This window comes from Papio anubis, chromosome 17 (genome assembly GCF_008728515.1).
Source record: "Papio anubis isolate 15944 chromosome 17, Panubis1.0, whole genome shotgun sequence".
Lineage (NCBI taxonomy): Eukaryota > Metazoa > Chordata > Mammalia > Primates > Cercopithecidae > Papio > Papio anubis.
The window spans coordinates 19632099-19649252 of NC_044992.1; the positions used below are offsets into that span (position 1 = coordinate 19632099).

The 17154-nt window shown below is 42.5% G+C and overlaps 1 protein-coding gene across 4 annotated transcripts in view; it reads left to right on the forward strand.

Moving 5' to 3' along the window:
* Nucleotides 1-1426: 1426 nt before the first annotated feature.
* The window catches only part of DHRS7B (dehydrogenase/reductase 7B), a 63537-nt gene continuing 47809 nt past the window's right edge, over nt 1427-17154 (forward strand). Inside the window, exon 1 of one of the 4 annotated variants that reach the window (XM_017950426.3) lies at nt 1427-2166. In XM_017950426.3, the coding sequence (XP_017805915.1) occupies nt 1912-2166 (255 nt within the window). In that variant the 5' untranslated portion in view covers nt 1427-1911. Of the gene's footprint in view, nt 2245-17154 lie in introns of all 4 variants that reach the window. The other 3 variants (XM_009189895.2, XM_009189891.4, XM_009189897.2) reach the window with 3 other exon arrangements.

Below are 17154 nucleotides of genomic sequence, written 5' to 3' on the forward strand. Positions count from 1 at the left end.
TACAGGTACACGACACCATGCCTGGCTGATTTTTTAAAATTTTTAGTAGATGGGGTTTCCCCATGTTGGTCAGGCTGATCTCAAACTCCCGACCTCAGGTGATCCGCCTGCCTCAGCCTCCCAAAGTGCTGGATTACAGGTGTGAGCCACTGCACCCGGCCTACTGGAATCTATTTGTATAATATCCTGGCTGTGAAGTTAGAGTTCTTACACTTGCATTTGGGAGATGCAGTTCAAATTGGTTACCAAAACATTGAAATGTGTTGAGTTGCTTCTAAAACAAATTCCATGCAGGACTGAAGAGTGGGTTGGCTAAGAGGGTAGCAGGCCTAGGAAATGAACCCCAGGAAACTGACTTAGTCAGGCGTTACCCAGTGGAGGGTGTCCGGGTTCTTGGCGTTTTGAACAAAGAATTGGACAAAACGCACAAACAAAGCAAGGAAAGAATGATGCAATAAAAGCACACTCCACAGCGTGGGAGCCTGCCTAGCATGTGGCTCAAGAGCCCAGTTACAGAATTTTCTGCAGTTTAAATATCCTCTAGAGGTTTCCCGTTGGTTACTTGGTGTACACCCTATGTAAAAGAGGTAGTGGCCTGTGATCAGCCTGATTGGTTGCAAGAGGGGACCAATCAGAGGTACCTTCAGTTTTTCATCTGCCAGGCAGAAAAGTAGGGCAGGTTGCAAAGGGAGTAGCTTCTGGTCCTTTTGTTACTTGGGCATGGAAAGTTCCGGTTTTCCTTTTGATTTAGTTCTAGGAAGTCAGCGTGAATTGGCCTTAGGTTCCCTGCCTCCAGACCCTACTTTCCTGCCTCACAGGTTCATATTGGGTTTGTTATAAGGATATTCAAACTTTGTGAATAGGCAAGCAGGAATCTAGAGTTTCTAGAACATTGGAGAGGGACCAGGAGGGTATAAAAACTTGTGTGAAAACACCAAAAATAAATATTTAGTTAAAAATAAAATTTCCCACTTTCAGAGTTTGTGGATATCTGTAAGAATTTCCATGATATATTAATTTGTTAAAGTGAATAAAAGCAAGAACAGAAGGGTGTTTCAGAATGCTATTGTTTGTGTAACAAGGGGGTGTTGAATATATATATAATTGCTTGGTTATCAATAAACTGGCTCTGAAAGGACACACATAGCTAATAGCATTGTTACCTAGGGGGAGGTGAAGTGGGTTCCTGGAGAACAGAGAGGGAGATTTTCCACCTTACACATATTTGCCATCTTATGAATTTTGAATGATGAGAGTCCCCCCACCCCTTCCTTCCTCTGCCCTGCCCCTTCCTTCCTCTGCCCTTTACTCTCAATATCCTCTTTTCATGCTTTTTTTTTTTTTTTTTAAATCACTTCAGGCCCTTCAAAAAATTTATTTGCAAGAAGTACGTATATATTCTGAATAAAATTCATTTTCAGATATATGTATTTCAAATATCTTGTCTGTTCTATTGTCTTTCCCTTTTCTCAATGGGGTCTTTTCGGTATCTTATAGTTACTGACGCCCAATTTATCAGCCTTTTCCTTTAGGACTGGCACTTTTTGTGTTCTGCTAAAACGTTATTTTCCTCTCTCATGGTTATGATATTCTGCGATTTTATTGTCTAGAGTTGTACTGTTCACATTCAGGTCTATCATCCATCTAGAATTATTTTACTTGAGATAGGACTCAAGGTTCATTTTCCCCCAATCGACATTCAATTGACGTAGCACTGTATATTGAAAAAAACTTTCCTTATTGCATTACCGTGGCTACTTGTAGGAGGAAAAAGTGACGACATAGCTGCGGGTCTGTTTCTGGCCTCTCTCTTTTTCATTCATTATTTTTACCTTTGTACCAGTTATCACACTGTTCTGATTACTGTGGCATTATAATCATCTTGATAACTGTATCGTGAATTCTCCAACTATGTTCTTCGCCGAAAGTCCACGGAACGCCAGCCACGACCTTCGGAATTTCCCTCCGGAAGATGAAGGCACTGTAGTTATGCAGGTGGACCCTGTTCAGATCTCTGGTTTAGCAGGTACTACGTACACCTTGAGGGACGCCCGCCCAACGCGCATGCGCAGCCTCAACGCTGGGATTGGACGGAGCCTCGCCGGCTGCGTACACGTCACTTCCGAGGCGGGAGGATGGCTTGACTATGGTCTCTCCGGCAACCAGGTAGGGGCTGGGGAAGAAGGAACCTCCGAGATCAGGAGATAGGGTCTGGCCTTGAGCTGAGGCGACTCCCCGGCCTGGGTGAGGGGAAGCGGTGTAGTGGTCGAGCGAAGGCCGCGGGCCCTGGGGGAGCGCGCGGAATCCCGGGCGGCTTTCGGATCCCCGCGACGCGGAACTCTGAAGGAAGACAGCCCAGTCGCTGGGACCAGGGCTTTGGTTCCGGCGAGTGCTTGGCTGGGAACCCCGCCTGTCGCCGAGGTCTCTTGAGTCCGGTTTCTGCGGCTGGAAATGGGTGTCGCGCTGGGCGCTGTGTGTGAAAGGCCTCTGCTCCCAGAGGGCTCTTGGCTCGAGCCTGTTTATTCCCGCATTTCTGCGCGACGTAGGGGAGCCCCCGCAGCGTGTGCCTGCGGCAAGACCGAGGGTTGAGCGCTGGGGGACGGTGGCACCTTAGCCAGTGACGGCGAGTTAGGATTAGCCAAAGGAACTCCGGTTTTTCTGAAGGCAGAAGGAGGGTGCTGACTCGAGCGTCCACGGGAATGGCTGTTTGAGATGTCTTGCTCTTCCAATACTTACTCTGCGGCTTCCTGGCTGTGCGGCTTTGGGCAAACGTTTTAAACTCGGAGTGTCTGTTTCTTCAGCTGTAACTTTGGGAATAACAAACCCACTCATAAGGTTGTTGTGAAGCGTAAATGAGACTGCACTTGCAAGGTGCTCAGCTGGTGTCTGGCACATAGTAGGTATTCAGCAAATGGTAGCCACCTAATGCTCTTTTTTCAGTTTCCAAACCTTTGTGTAATGATTTGAGAATCGTGAAGTTACTTTTGAAATAACATTTGGGTTTCATACACTCATACATTTAGTAAGCAAAATACTTGCTTACACTGTTGCCGATTGCAACGGTGTGTTTGCGTAATGGAAGCTATGTTTGTGCCTTTATCAAGGGTGTGGAATATGCCTTCCCTACCATGTACATGTCCCCTTTTCTCCATTCCTTAATAATAGTTGATATTTTTTGAGTGTTTGCTATGTTCCAGGCATTGTACTAATCCCTTTACTGAATTACTCAATCCCGTAATAACCCTAATAATAGGAACTATAATCTTCATTTATGGAGGGAGAGATGGGCTTAGAGATGTTGAGAAATTTATCCAAAGGCATAGAGCTATTAGCCAAGCATGGTGGCACACGCCTGTAGTCCCAGCTACTTGTTGGGACCGAGGCAAGTGGATTGCTTGAACCTGGGAGATTGAGGCTGCAGTGAGCCGAGATCACGCCATTGTATTCAAGTCTGGGTGACAAAGTGAGACCCTGTCTTAGCTGGGTACCGTAACTCACACCTTTAGGGGCTGAGGCGGGCGGATCACCTGAGGTCAGGAGTTCGAGACCACCCTGGCCAACATGGTGAAACCAGTCTCCACTAAAAAATACAAAAATTGGCTGGGCGCTGTAATTCCAGCACTTTGAGAGGCCGAGGTGGGCGGATCACAAGGTCAGGAGATCGAGACCATCCTGGCTAACACGGTGAAACCCCGTCTGTACTAAAAAAATTACAAAAAAATTAGCCGGGCGTGGTGGAGGGCTCCTGTAGTCCCAGCTACTCGGGGGGCTGAGGCAGGAGACTGGTGTGAACCCGGGATGCGAAGCTTGCAGTGAGCCGAGATCCCGCCCCTGCGCTCCAGCCTGGGCGACAGAGCAAGACTCCGTCTCAAAACAAACAAACAAAAATTAGCGGGGCGTGGTGGTGGGTGCCTGTAATCCCAGCTACTCAGGAGGCTTTGGCAGGAGAATCGCTTGAACCTGGGAGGCAGAGGTTGCAGTGAGCTGAGATCCCGCCACTGCACTCTAGTCTGGGCTACAAGAGCGAGACTCCGTCTTGGGGGCGGCGTGGGGGGGGGGGGGGGAAGTGAGACCCTGTCTCAAACAACAACAATAACAAAGGCATAGAGCCAGTAAAGGCAGATCCAATACCACGTCACTTCAGAACCTAGCACTTAGCTACAAATCTTATTAATTCCTTCAGATACTTATTGAACGCTTACAGTGTACCAGCATTGTGCTGGGTGTTGTGGATACAGTGATGACCAAAACAGATAAAACCCCTGTCTTTAAATTGCTTGTAAATCTAGCAAGGGAGATAGACAGTAAATATATACATAAAACTAAATGTTAATTACGATTGTGATGCATGCTGTGGAGAACAGTAGAGGGTGCTGTGAGAATATATAGTGGAGTCACCGGCATGCTGGGGGCGGCGGAGGTGTTGGGGGGGAAATGAAGAGAGACAGGGAAGGCTTTCCCAAGAAAATAATATTTAGCTGAGACTTCAGGGACTGAGTTGGAGTTAAATGGACAAAGAGCTAACAGAAGGAGGGAGGGGCATGTGTGAAGTCTTGAGACTAGGAGGAGCTTGTATCTTGTTACGTAAAGACCTGTGTGAGGCTGAATGTGGTGGCTCACACCTGTAATCCCAGTGCTTTGGGAGGCTGAGGTGGGAGGATCACATGAGGCGGGGAGTTTGAGACTAGCCTGGGCAACAAAGGGAGACCCCATCTCTACAAAAAATAAAAAATTATCTAGGTGTGGTGGTGTGCACCTGTCGTCCCGGTTACTCAGAAGGCTGAGTCAGGAGGATCACTTGAGCCCAGGAGTTTGAGGCTGCAGTAAACTGCATTCCAGCCTGGGCAACAAGTAAGACCCTGACTCAAAAAAAAAAAAAAAAAGAAAAAGAATAATAAGCATTAAACCAGACTGGGATGTATTATGGATAATATACTAATGCAGTTTCTTTCAGAAAAAGAAATACCACATACAAATAAATACCACCATTTATTTGTATGTAACTGAGCAGATACAACCCATTATGTAGTCTCAAGATGAATGGTAATTTGTCCTCTTGTAAGAAGACTTGACATTTGCTGTACATGCTTTCATAGTTCATTCTAAATTCATCTGGTAATAGAGTTGGTCATCTGTGCTACCTAGTTACTTTTTTCCAAAGGAAAACATAAAACAGCTCTATGATAAAACAAGTAATTGAGGTGCCTAGGTTAAACTCCCACAGTGATAGGGCTGGGTCATTTTCTTCCTGGATATTTCCATTTAAAATCGGGGGTTCAGGGGGTTTGGCTGAGCATGGTGGCTCACGCCTGTAATTCCAGTACTTTGGGAGGCTGAGGAGAGCAGATCACTTGAAGTCAGGAGTTTGAGACCAGCCTAGCCAACATGTCGAACCCCATCTCTATTAAAAATACAAAAATTAGCTGGGTGTGGTGGCACGCGCCTGTAATTCCAGCTACTTGGGAGGCTGAGGCGGGAGAATCACTTGAACCGGGAGGCGGAGGTTGCAATGAGTCGAGATTGTGCCTCTGCACTCCAGCCTGGGCTACAGAGTGAGACTTCATCTCAAAAAAAAAAATTTAAAAAAAAAAAATTAATAAATAAATATAAAGGAGGGGGTTCCAGGCCCTTCAGAAAAACAGTCCTGGGTTTTACTGTATTTATTGGGTTTAAAAAAGCTAAGGTAGGGCTAGTTTATTTAGCCTTTAAAAAGATTTGCATGCATATCAAAGGGAAAGAGGAATAATTTATAAATACTGGGTTTTTCAAAGAAATACTGTAAGGAAAAGGAAGGAGAGAAAAGATCTCCTTCCCTTTAGGCAACAGGGAAAATTCAGTTTTAAAATTTTTACTCTATGTTTGCATGACAACTAAAAAAAATTTACTTACAGTACGGTAAAATGTTGGACTAGAGCAACATCCATAATGTTGGCTGGTGTAGGAATTATTCATTCCCACCCCATTATACACATATGAAACCTTTCTTTGGTAGCCAATGTTATTTTAATGCAGAAATTAACTCTCTATTCTGGAAAGCCATAAGCATGAGGGTGAAAGTTGGGATTGAACGGCATGTAAGTTCAGTTTGAAAGCTTCTTGCCACCCACCCAGATAGGAAATACAACAAATTCCTTAGGATTTTACCTGAACTCTCCCTCCCATCTTCTAAAGTTCCCAGTAACATGAGACTTGGCCACTTAAACTGCTTAGTGGAGGGAGAGGTCTGTGATGGCCACTGAGTTTGCTACCGGAAAAGAGTCTTGATCCAGACCTCAAGAGAGGGTTCTTGGATCTTGTGTAAGAAATAATTTGAGGCCAATCCATAGAGAAAAGTGAAAGCAAGTTTATTAGAGAAGTAAAGAAACAAGATAATGGCTACTCCATAGGCACAGCAGCCCTGAGGGCTGTTGGCTGGCCACTTTTATGGTCATTTCCTGATTATATGCTAAACAAGGGGTGGATTATTCATGAATTTTCCAGGAAAGGGGTGGTAATTCCCGTAACTGAGGGTTCCTTCCCTTCATAGACCATATAGGGTAATTTCTTGACCGTGCCATGGCATTTGTAAACTGGTATAGTGCTGGTGGAAGTGTTGTTTAGTGTGCTAATGCATTATAATTAGAATGTATGAGCAGTGAGGATGACCAGAGGTCACTTTCATTGCCATTTTCCATTTGGTGGGTTTTGACTGGCTTCTTTACCTCAGCCTGCTTTATCAGCAAGGTCTTTGTGACTTGTATCTTATGCGACCTCTGTCTCATCTTGTGACTTAGAATGCCTAACCTGGGAATGCAGCCCAGTAGGTCTCAGCCTTATTTTACCCAGCCTGTATTCAAAACAGAGTTGCTCTGGTTCAGATGACTGATAAATTGATTGAATATTGCTTACCAGTGGTTTGAGCTTTCTTGCTGTACTTAGCTAGTGTTTTATTAAGTAAGCTATGTTTGCACTAGGAACACTAAGTTCTGAAGGGGATATACATTTTTCCAGTTTATATGAGCAGCACTTAGTGGTCATTAAATTACTACATTAGGAAACTACCATTGCAGAATTCTGTATGAGTATGGCATTATAATCCAGATTGGTTTAAAATATTAGCTAAACTAAATCAAGGAAACTGTACTGAGTTCCTGTTAAGTAGCTATTGGTTTAAAGTGTTAGCTAAACTGAATCAAGGAAACTACTGAGTTCCTGTTAAGCAGCTAGCTTGTTTATGTTCAATTGTTGCTTAGAACCCTTTGTGTTCTGTTTGAGTTGTTAAAAGAAAAACTTTAGACAAAATAAATTCAACAGAGTTTAACTGAACAAAGAATGATTTGCAAATCAGCAGCTTCTGGAATTAGAATAGGTTCAGAGTGACTCCAGGGCAGCTACATGGTTGGATAGTATTTATGGACAGAAACAGGAAAGTGACATACAGAAAACGGAAGTGAGGTAGAGGCCAGGCCCGATTGCTTATACCTATAATCCCAGCACTTTAGGAGGCCAAGGTAGGAGGATTGCTTGGAGCCCAGGAGTTCGAGACCACCCTGGGCAACATAGGGAGACCCCCATCTCTACAAGAAAAAAGAAATATATATATATATGTGTGTGTGTGTGTGTGTGTGTATGGTATATGTATCTGTATATGTATGCATGTGCGTGTGTGTGTGTGTGTGTGTGTGTATATATATATATATATATATATGAAAGCAGGTGTACCACTCATTCCTGTGGTCCTAGCTACTTGGGAGACTGAGGTGGGAGGATCGCTTGAACCTGGGAGGTCGAGGCTGCAGTGAGTCATGATCACACCACTGTACCCCAGCCTGGGCGGCAGAGGGAGATCCCCTGTCTCAAAAAAAAAAAAAAAAAAAGTGAGGTACATAAACAGCTAGATTGGTTGCAGCCTAGTGTTTGCCTTATTTGAGCAATTGGCTGCCTATGACTGGCTGAAACTGGGCTGCTGTGATTGGTTGAGACTGGGCTACTTGTTACAAGAGTAGGTTAAAGGTTGTTTGCACATCCAGTTAGGTTACAAGTCACTAGGTATGGAGGGACATTTAGGCTAAACTTAAAATATGTAAGGAGGCAGCTTTAGGCGAAACTTCTTGTAACAAGGTGATTAGAGCTAAGCTTAGGGATCTGTTCATCTCTTAGTATTAGAATCCTTCCTGTTTAAAGTTCCAACTAAAGGATTATTATTTTTTTTTTACATGACCCCCTATTTGATGCACTTAAGAGTTAAGAATGTGGGCTTCAGAGTCTGAATACATTGGCTGAAATCTCTTTTCCACCATTTACTAGCCATGTGACTTCAGGTACTTTTCTTATGTAACAAATGAAAATAACTGTCATACCTACCTCAGGATTGCTATGAGGATGAAATGAAATCATGGGTATGGAGAATGTGTAGTTCAGCGTCTGGCACATTGCAAATATTTTAGAAAGTTAGTAATTGTTATTAATATTTTTCCTTTTCAATAGCCATATATGGTAATGTGAACCCAGAAAATCTGAGACAGGTCTCAGTTAATTCAGAGAGTTTATTTTGCCAAGGTTGAGGACGTGCCTATGACACAGCCTCAGGAAGTCCTGATGACGTGTGCCCAAGGTGGTCGGGGCACAGCTTGGTTTTATACATTTTAGGGAAACATGAGACATCAATCATTATATGTGAGAAGTACCTTAGTTCCATCCAGAAAGGTGGGACAACTCAAAGTAAGGCCCTCCTCAGGGACTTCCAGGTCACCAATAGGTGAGAGACAAATGGTTGCATTCTTTTGAGTTTCTGATGAGCCTTTCCAAAGGAGGCAATCAGAATATGCATCTGTCTCTGTGAGCAGAGGGATGACTTTGAATAAAATGGGAAGCGGGTTTGCCCTGAACAGTTCCCAGCTAGAAGGAGCCCAAGATACTTTCCTTTCACATTTCCCCACCTTTCTTTTTTAAAATCGTTTGGAGAAAGCATTTTAGAATAAAATGCGTCTCTGGTCTCAGGTTTCATCTGATCTCTCATGGCTAGGACAGTTTATTCCTAGTTAGTTAGGTCCTGAAAGCTCATTCTTATCTGGTTGTGAAGTCTCATGTCCTGTGAAGAGAAAATGGGGGGAGGAAGGGAGAAAAACAATAACCAACCAAAGAACAATCCTGGAAAAATTGATATAGGCCACATTACTCTGAAGCAGGTATGAAAGTGGCTTATGTATGTAAATAGGTTGCTGTTATTTTCTTCTAAGTTGTCTGGCTTCAGTTTGCAGGGCTTTAAAAAAGCACAGCTTAGTTTTCAGAGACTCCAAATTAGGAAAAATGGAAGGAAAAAAAAAGGAAAAAAATTGAAAACATTATTTTGAAGACTTGTAGCAAGTAAAATTAGAGTTCAGTTCAGGGCCGGGCGCAGTGGCTCACGCCTGTAATCCCAGCACTTTGGGAGGCCGAGACGGGTGGATCACGAGGTCAGGAGATCCAGACAATCCTGGCTAACACAGTAAAACCCCATCTCTACTAAAAATACAAAAAAATTGCCAGGTGTGGTGGCAGGCGCCTGTAGCCCCAGCTACTCAGGAGGGTAACCAGTTTCTCCAGTTGTGTCCTGTTACAAATGAAAACAGAGTCTTATATCCCTTATGCAAATAACTGTATTACCATAAGAATACTCATAAATAGTTTCCAGATTCTGGAGTAATCAGGTAGAGAGAAACAAATATGCTCCAAATTTTGTTCATAGGAGTATGCTGAATTGTTAAAAGCTGTCAGTAGCTCAAAAGAAAAGTTTTAAGACTCTGAAAAACAAAACAAAGGATCAGCAAACATTTTAAGCAAAAATTCAGTCCATGCAGTTAATTCCTGTTCTGCTTGATACTTGTGAACATTTTAGCTTTCCCTGAGTCCTAAAAGTTTTTCCTCTATTCTGATATCACAATCTCCAAAGAAACCTGCATTCAAGAGCACCTGTTAGAGTTTTGTAGCTGATTATAAAACCACCTTCTAAAGAGGACCAAAACAAGACAATTGTCCATGGATGACAAAAAGTTTTAGGGCAGCCATAGTCAAAGACACAATTGACAAGGAAATTTGTTACCTCTGTGACACCAAAAATTTTAACATAACAATTATTATTATTATTATTATTTTTTTTTTTTTTGAGACGGAGTCTCGCTGTGCTCCCAGGCTGGAGTGCAGTGGCGTGATCTCGGCTCACTGCAAGCTCCGCCTCCCGGGTTCACGCCATTCTCCCGCCTCAGCCTCCCAAGTAGCTGAGACTACAGGCGCCCGCCACCACGCCCGGCTAGTTTTTTGTATTTTTAGTAGAGACAGGGTTTCACCATGTTAGCAAGGATAGTCTCGATTTCCTGACCTCGTGATCCACCCATCTTGGCCTCCCAAAGTACTGGGATTACAGGCTTGAGCCACCGCGCCCGGCCTAACATAACAATTATGATTATTACTGATAATGTATACTAAGTTATATCAGAATTATAGGAGTTTCCCATAATTTTGTAATACATACCAATAACATATTTATACAAATACAGCCCAAAGAAAACCAAATACCATTTCATATTTGACAATGCTTCCTGTATAATTTTTGTATCAGATAAGCCAAATTATGTTATTTTTTGGACTTTAGGGAACCTCTAATGTCTTAAAGGATTAATTAGGTCAGAAAAAGACATAATTTATGATTTGATTTGGGAAAGTTTGTCAAATATCAAAGGTTTTAAACACTTGATATCACAAAATAGGATCACAGGTCATTGTAAAATAAGTCATTCATTTAACCAAAATGGTAACTCAAGGATTTCAAAAGCAAAAAGGTGAAAACCTCTATTTTTTGAGAGAGAAGAATTAATTTTCCAAACAATAAGCCTTAATAAAAACAGCATGAAGACAATTAAATTTGTTTTTCAAAATTTTATACACAGTCTATAAGATTTGAATTTTGACCATAAGATGTAGCTTCTATAAACTTTTTATAACCTTTATTAAGGAGTTAATTAATGCTTCCAGAAAACCTTATTAATCTGACACGGGCCATATGCTGGTCTTGCATCAGTGTGCCTTTGACATTAATAACTAATTTATAGAGAAACTGAACTTATTTTATCTTTCAAAATTGGCCCTTACAATCTTACATGCCCACCCCTTCCACAATAGTCCCTGGGCTTTGAGGAGTTGAATAGCTTTTAACTTCTTGCCCTGTGTCTCAGGAATGCAGTTTATTTCGATTGGCATCTTCTGTGGAGCCTGAAGACAAGGCTTTAATTGCAGTCAGTGTTTAAGATTTAGCAAAACTGGCTGGGCATGGTGGCTCACGCCTATAATCCCAGCACTTTGGGAGGCTGAGGTGGGTGGATCACCTAAGATCAGGAGTTCGAGACAAGCCTGGCCAACACGGTGAAACCCTGTCTCTACTAATAATACAAAAAAATTAGCTGGGTGTGGTGGTGCACACCTATAATCTCAGCTACTCGGGAGGCTGAGGCAGGAGAATCACTTGAACCTGAGAGTTGGAGGTTGCAGTGAGCCAAGATTGCACCAGTGCACTCCAGCCTGGGCAACAAGAGCGAAACTCCATTTCAAAAAAAAAAAAAAGAAAGAAAGAAAGAAAAGGTTTTATGGGGTTTTTTTTGGTGTTTTTTTGTTTGTTTGTTTTTTGAGACAGAGCCTTGTTCTGTTGCCCAGGCTGAAGTGCAGTGGCCTGATCTTGGCTCACTGCAACCTCCGCCTCCCAGGTTCAAGGGATTCATTCTCCTGCCTCAGCCTCCTGAGTAGCTGGGATTATAGGCGTGTACCACCATGCCCGGCTAATTTTTGTATTTTTAGTAGAGATGGGGTTTCACCATGTTAGCCAGGCTGGTCTGGAACTCCTGACCTCAGGTGATCCGCCCGCTTCAGCCTCCCAAAGTGCTGGGATTACAGGTGTGAGCCACCGCACCCAGACAAAAAAAAAGTTTTTAATCTCAGTTTTTTTAAGTCTAAGCAAACCAAAACTTAATATGACAACTTGGTCATATTAAAGTTTTTTGGTTTTAAAATTTATTTTTATTTTTATTTCTTTTTTGTATGTGTGTGAGACAGAGTCTCACTCTGTTAGCCAGGCTGGAGTACACTGGCATGATCTGAGCTCACTGCAACCTCTGCCCCCAGAGTTCATGCAATTCTCCTGTCTCAGTCTCCCGTATAGCTGGGATTACAGGCACCCGCCACCATGCCTAGGTAATTTGTATATTTTTAGTAGAGATGGGGTTTCACTATGCTGGCCAGGCTGGTCTTGAACTCCTGACCTCAGGTGATCCACCTGCCTTGGCCTCCTAAACTGCTGGAATTATAGGCGTGAGCCACCGGGCCTGCCCATTTTTCTTTTTGTTTTTTTTTTTTGAGACAGTGTCTCACTCTGTCACCCAGGCTGGAGTGCAGTGGTGCAATCTCGGCTAATTACAAGCTCCGCCTCCTGGGTTCACACCATCCTCCTGCCTCAGCCTCCATGCCTCAGCCTCCAGAGTAGCGGGGACCAGTGCCTGCCACCACGCCTGGCTAATTTTTTTTTATTTTTGAGATGGAGTTTTGCTCTTGTTCCCCAGGCTGGAGTGCAATGATGCAATTTTGGCTCATCACAACCTCCACCCTCCGGGTTCAAGCGTTTCTCCTGCCTCAGCCTCCCGAGTTGCTGGGATTACAGGCATATGCCACCACGCCCAGCTAGTTTTATACTTTTAGTAGAGATGGGGTTTCTCCATGTTGGTCAGGATGGTCTCAAACTCCCAACCTCAGGTGATCCGCCTGCCTTGGCCTCCCAAAGTGCTGGGATTACAGACATGAGACACTGCGCCCGGCTTCTGGCTAATTTTTTGTATTTTTAGTAGAGATGTTGTTTCACTGTGTTATCCAGGATGGTCTTGATCTCCTAACCTCGTGATCCGCCCACCTTGGCCTCCCAAAGTGCTGGGATTACAGGCGTGAGCCACTATGCCCAGCCTCTTTTTTGAAAAAAAAAAAAAAAAGAAAAGAAAAGAAAAATCCTCTTATTGCAACTTACACTGATCATTCATGACATGCTTGGGCTTTCTGGGCTTTCTGATTTCTCTTGAACATCCCTCCCTATTTTTTTTTTTTTTTTTTTTGGAGATGGAGTCTCACTCTGTCACCCAGGCTGGAGTGCAGTGGCATGATCTTGGCTCACTGCAATCTCTGCCTCCTGGGTTCATACCGTTCTCCTGCCTCAGCCTCGCAAGTAGCTGGGACTGCAGGCTTCTGCCACCACGTCCGGCTAATTTTTTGTATTTTCAGTAGAGACGGGGTTTCACCGTGTTAGCCAGGATGGTCTCAATCTCCTGACGTCGTGATCCACCTGCCTCTGCCTCCCAAAGTGCTGGGATTACAGATTTGAGCCACCATGCCTGAAACATCCCTCCTTCTTAAGCAACCAGTCATTTTATTTTAGGACTAAATTTGCCATACAAGATTCTTTCTCGTATAAAATTATTTTTCTTTAAGCTTTCTTACCACACATACAAAAATTTACCTCTTTATTTTTATAACTTTCTATGTCTCTTTTTATTTTCTGGTTCCTTTTACCTTGTTTTATATGTAACCTTTAAGCTTTGAATTAGACAGAACTTGTTCACCTTTTAGCAAGAGTGTTTTGTTTTTTAGCAAGAGGGTTTTCCTACAATATATATTTATTGGAAAATACCCAAATAATTAAATACCTATTATTTAATTTAACATTGTGTTCTAAATTATGACCAGTTTATCTACAAGTATTTATCCTATTACATTTACCAAATTATTTTAATTGTTTACATACATTATTGAAACTATGATAGTCATAATTTAAAGTTATGAAACCACCACTGCAAAATCTTAACAGTGAAAAATGATTTGACCTAACTAACTTCATCTTGCTCTTAACCTCCAAGCTGTCCTTGTTCATTCCTGGGCATAAGCTGAACTAACTTTGGAAGGAACTTAGTTTATAGTTTAGCTTTGAAACAAAGATGGTAACAGTCCTTTCCCAAAAGGAACCTCCTTGTTGCCTGTGGATTAGACTGCCTAAAGCCATGAGATTAGAAGTTACGGTAATCTTACTATATTTAAGATGCAGCTATTTTCATTAAACCAATATTTATGTCTTACTTATTAAAAATTACACAAGCAGGCCGGGCGCGGTGGCTCAAGCCTGTAATCCCAGCACTTTGGGAGGCCGAGATGGGCGGATCACGAGGTCAGGAGATCGAGACCATCCTGGCTAACATGGTGAAACCCCGTCTCTACTAAGAAATACAAAAAATAGCCGGGCGAGGTGGCAGCGCCTGTAGTCCCAGCTACTCGGGAGGCTGAGGCCGGAGAATGGCGTGAAGCCGGGAGGCGGAGCTTGCAGTGAGCTGAGATCCGGCCACTGCACTCCAGCCTGGGCGACAGCGCGAGACTCCGTCTCAAAAAAAAAAAAAAAAAAAAATTACACAAGCAAAGATCATTCTGTTTTGGGCTGGGTTTAAAGTTTTGAAACCCCTGTGCCATATGTTGACACCTTAATATATCTGGCAGAGAATTATGAAATTGCTTGATTAATAAATGCAGGCAAAAATGTATGCTGGCAATTGTTAAGACATTTCTAATATTACTTTACCAATAATTTTAAAACTAGCTTATTTATTAAATATTTTACTTAAGTTACATGAACTTGAAAAAGCATTTGACTAGTCTTTTTTAATATCTGATTTAGGTGGTTTTTTAGAGCCCATTACTCAGAGCTCTTTTATATATATTTTTAATAGTGAAACATTGTGTACACAATACGTAAATACGTAGACATATTAGGCATGCCAATAGAAGTACATTTTGTAGATTCATTTTGTAGTACCATTAGAAGTATCATTAGAAGTACATTTTGTAGATTCATAAAATGAATTTTGTAGATTCATATCAGACTTTCAGATTCTTGATAACCTGTTTTACAACCCTGGGCAGCTGTCAGCTAAATAGCCTTAAATTTTCATGTTAAAGGAACCAACTCAGGTGAAAGTCAAGTAGCACAGTTTACATTATAAGATGAGGAGAGAAAAAGTTTGGGTTATAGAAATTATAAAGGTCTTTTAAATACACACACACCCCAACACCCTATAGCTTTTACTTCAGAACTTTTAGCCATGAGATTAATAGAAATTTAGTGGTTTGCAAAAATAGCTTGTTGGATCTAAACAGTGGTTTTTATCTTAATAGAAAACTAACAGCAGATGGAGAGCAGGCAGAAAAGAAAAAATAGAGAAAAAGAATACTTAGGAACTCTGTAGTTTGCAGGTCAACCTTAGTCCTCTTTTTCCTTAATGTGAATGTGCACAAAGACCATATTATTTCCATTTTACATAAACTTTGGCAAGTAGAGGTGCCATAAAACCTATGGAGTGCTCAAAAGGGGGTCATTCTCCTTCTTTTCTCATCATTCTTTGATTATTTGTTTCCTGCCCTTTTTCTTTTTTTTCTTAAAAGCGAGAACTGAGCTGTAGTCTAGGGTTTTTATGTGGTGAATCGATATGTGCTCCTTGTGGGCAGGACTACACAGTATGTCATCATTGAGTCGTTCCCACCCTTTTACATGTCTCATTTTCTCTCTCCAGAAGACTATGACCTCAGAGAGGGCTCAGAACGCTGGGTGATCAGTGCTTATATGTATTTCCTGAAAGAGCTATTTTAAAAATTAATTTCTGTTGGAGATTTCCTTGCAAGGCTGCTGCATGTCATTGTGGAGGGGTGGAACTTAACCCCACACACCCCCAGGAGGCCACCGGTCACCCAGGGGCACCTTTCGGCTGGGAGGAGCAAAACGCCTTTTTTTTCCTCAACTGAGAAAAACAGTTCAGTTCCTCACACAAGTGCATACAGACAAACTGAATTAAGATTAAATTTGAGAGAAAAAGCAATAGTGAAGTCCCTTTAGAATGCATCTCTGAACTAGAATTAGGATCCTTAAAAACTTCAGACAGGAACAAAATAGCAAACACACACACACACACACACACACACACACACACACACACACACAGCAATAGGATCACTGAGCACTCTAATGGTAAGGAGGAATTATGACCAGTTAGTTGTTAATCTTAACTTTAACCAAGACAAAGCCCAGTTCAGTTACTTACCTAGAGATTGGTCTCAGGCTGAAGAGTGGTTTCTACAAGCAGGAAAGAAAAAAAAAAACAAAACCCTAATCTCAAACTCCACAAAGGAGTTACTGCCTTCCATCATCATGGAAGCAGGAAAATCACTTGTCTTCCTTGTGCTGGAAGCAGGTAAAACTCCAAAAAAAGAGAGGAGTTATACAGCAAAATAAACTTTAGATCTTGATCAAATTTTGGGAGATCAGGGATTCTCTGGAGGGAGTGCTTTCAGACCCCAGCAAATTGTCATAAAGGTAGTTCATGCTGGTACCAAGCACCGGTAGGAAATTTGTCAAAGGTCAAGGGCATCCCCACTTAGAATACCCCCATGGTTACCAAAATGTGAACCCAGAAAATCTGAGACAGGTCTCAGTTAATTTAGAAAGTTTATTTTGCCAGGGTTGAGGATGTGCCCATGACACAGCCTCGGAAAGTCCTGAAGACATGTGCACCCAAGGTGGTTGGGGAACAACTTAGTTTTATACATTTTAGGAAGACATGAGACATCAGTCAATATATGTACGAAGTACATTAGTTCCATCCAGAAATGCAGGGACAACTCAAAGCAAGCAAGCCCTCCCACCCCCTCACCCCCCTTCCCCACCCCACCATTACTCCCAGGGCTTCCAGGTCACAGGTAGGTGAGAGACAATTGGTTACATTCTTTTGAGTTTCTGAAGAGTCTTTCCAAAGGAGGCAATCAAAATATGCATCTATCTCTGTGAGCAAAGGGATGACTATGAATAGAATAGGAGGTAGATTTGCCTTGAGCAGTTCCCAGCTTGAAGGAGCCCAAGATATTTTCCTTTCATAGTAATAGGCTAAAAATTACTTGGGGTTTTGTTTGGTTTTGAGGTGGAGTCTTGTATGTTGCCCAGGCTGGAGTGCAGTGGTGCAATCTTGACTCATTGCAACCTCCACCTCCCGGGTTCAAGTGATTCTCCTGCCTCAGCCTCCCGAGTAGCTGGGATAACAGGCACCTGTCACCATGCCTGGCTAATTTTTGTATTTT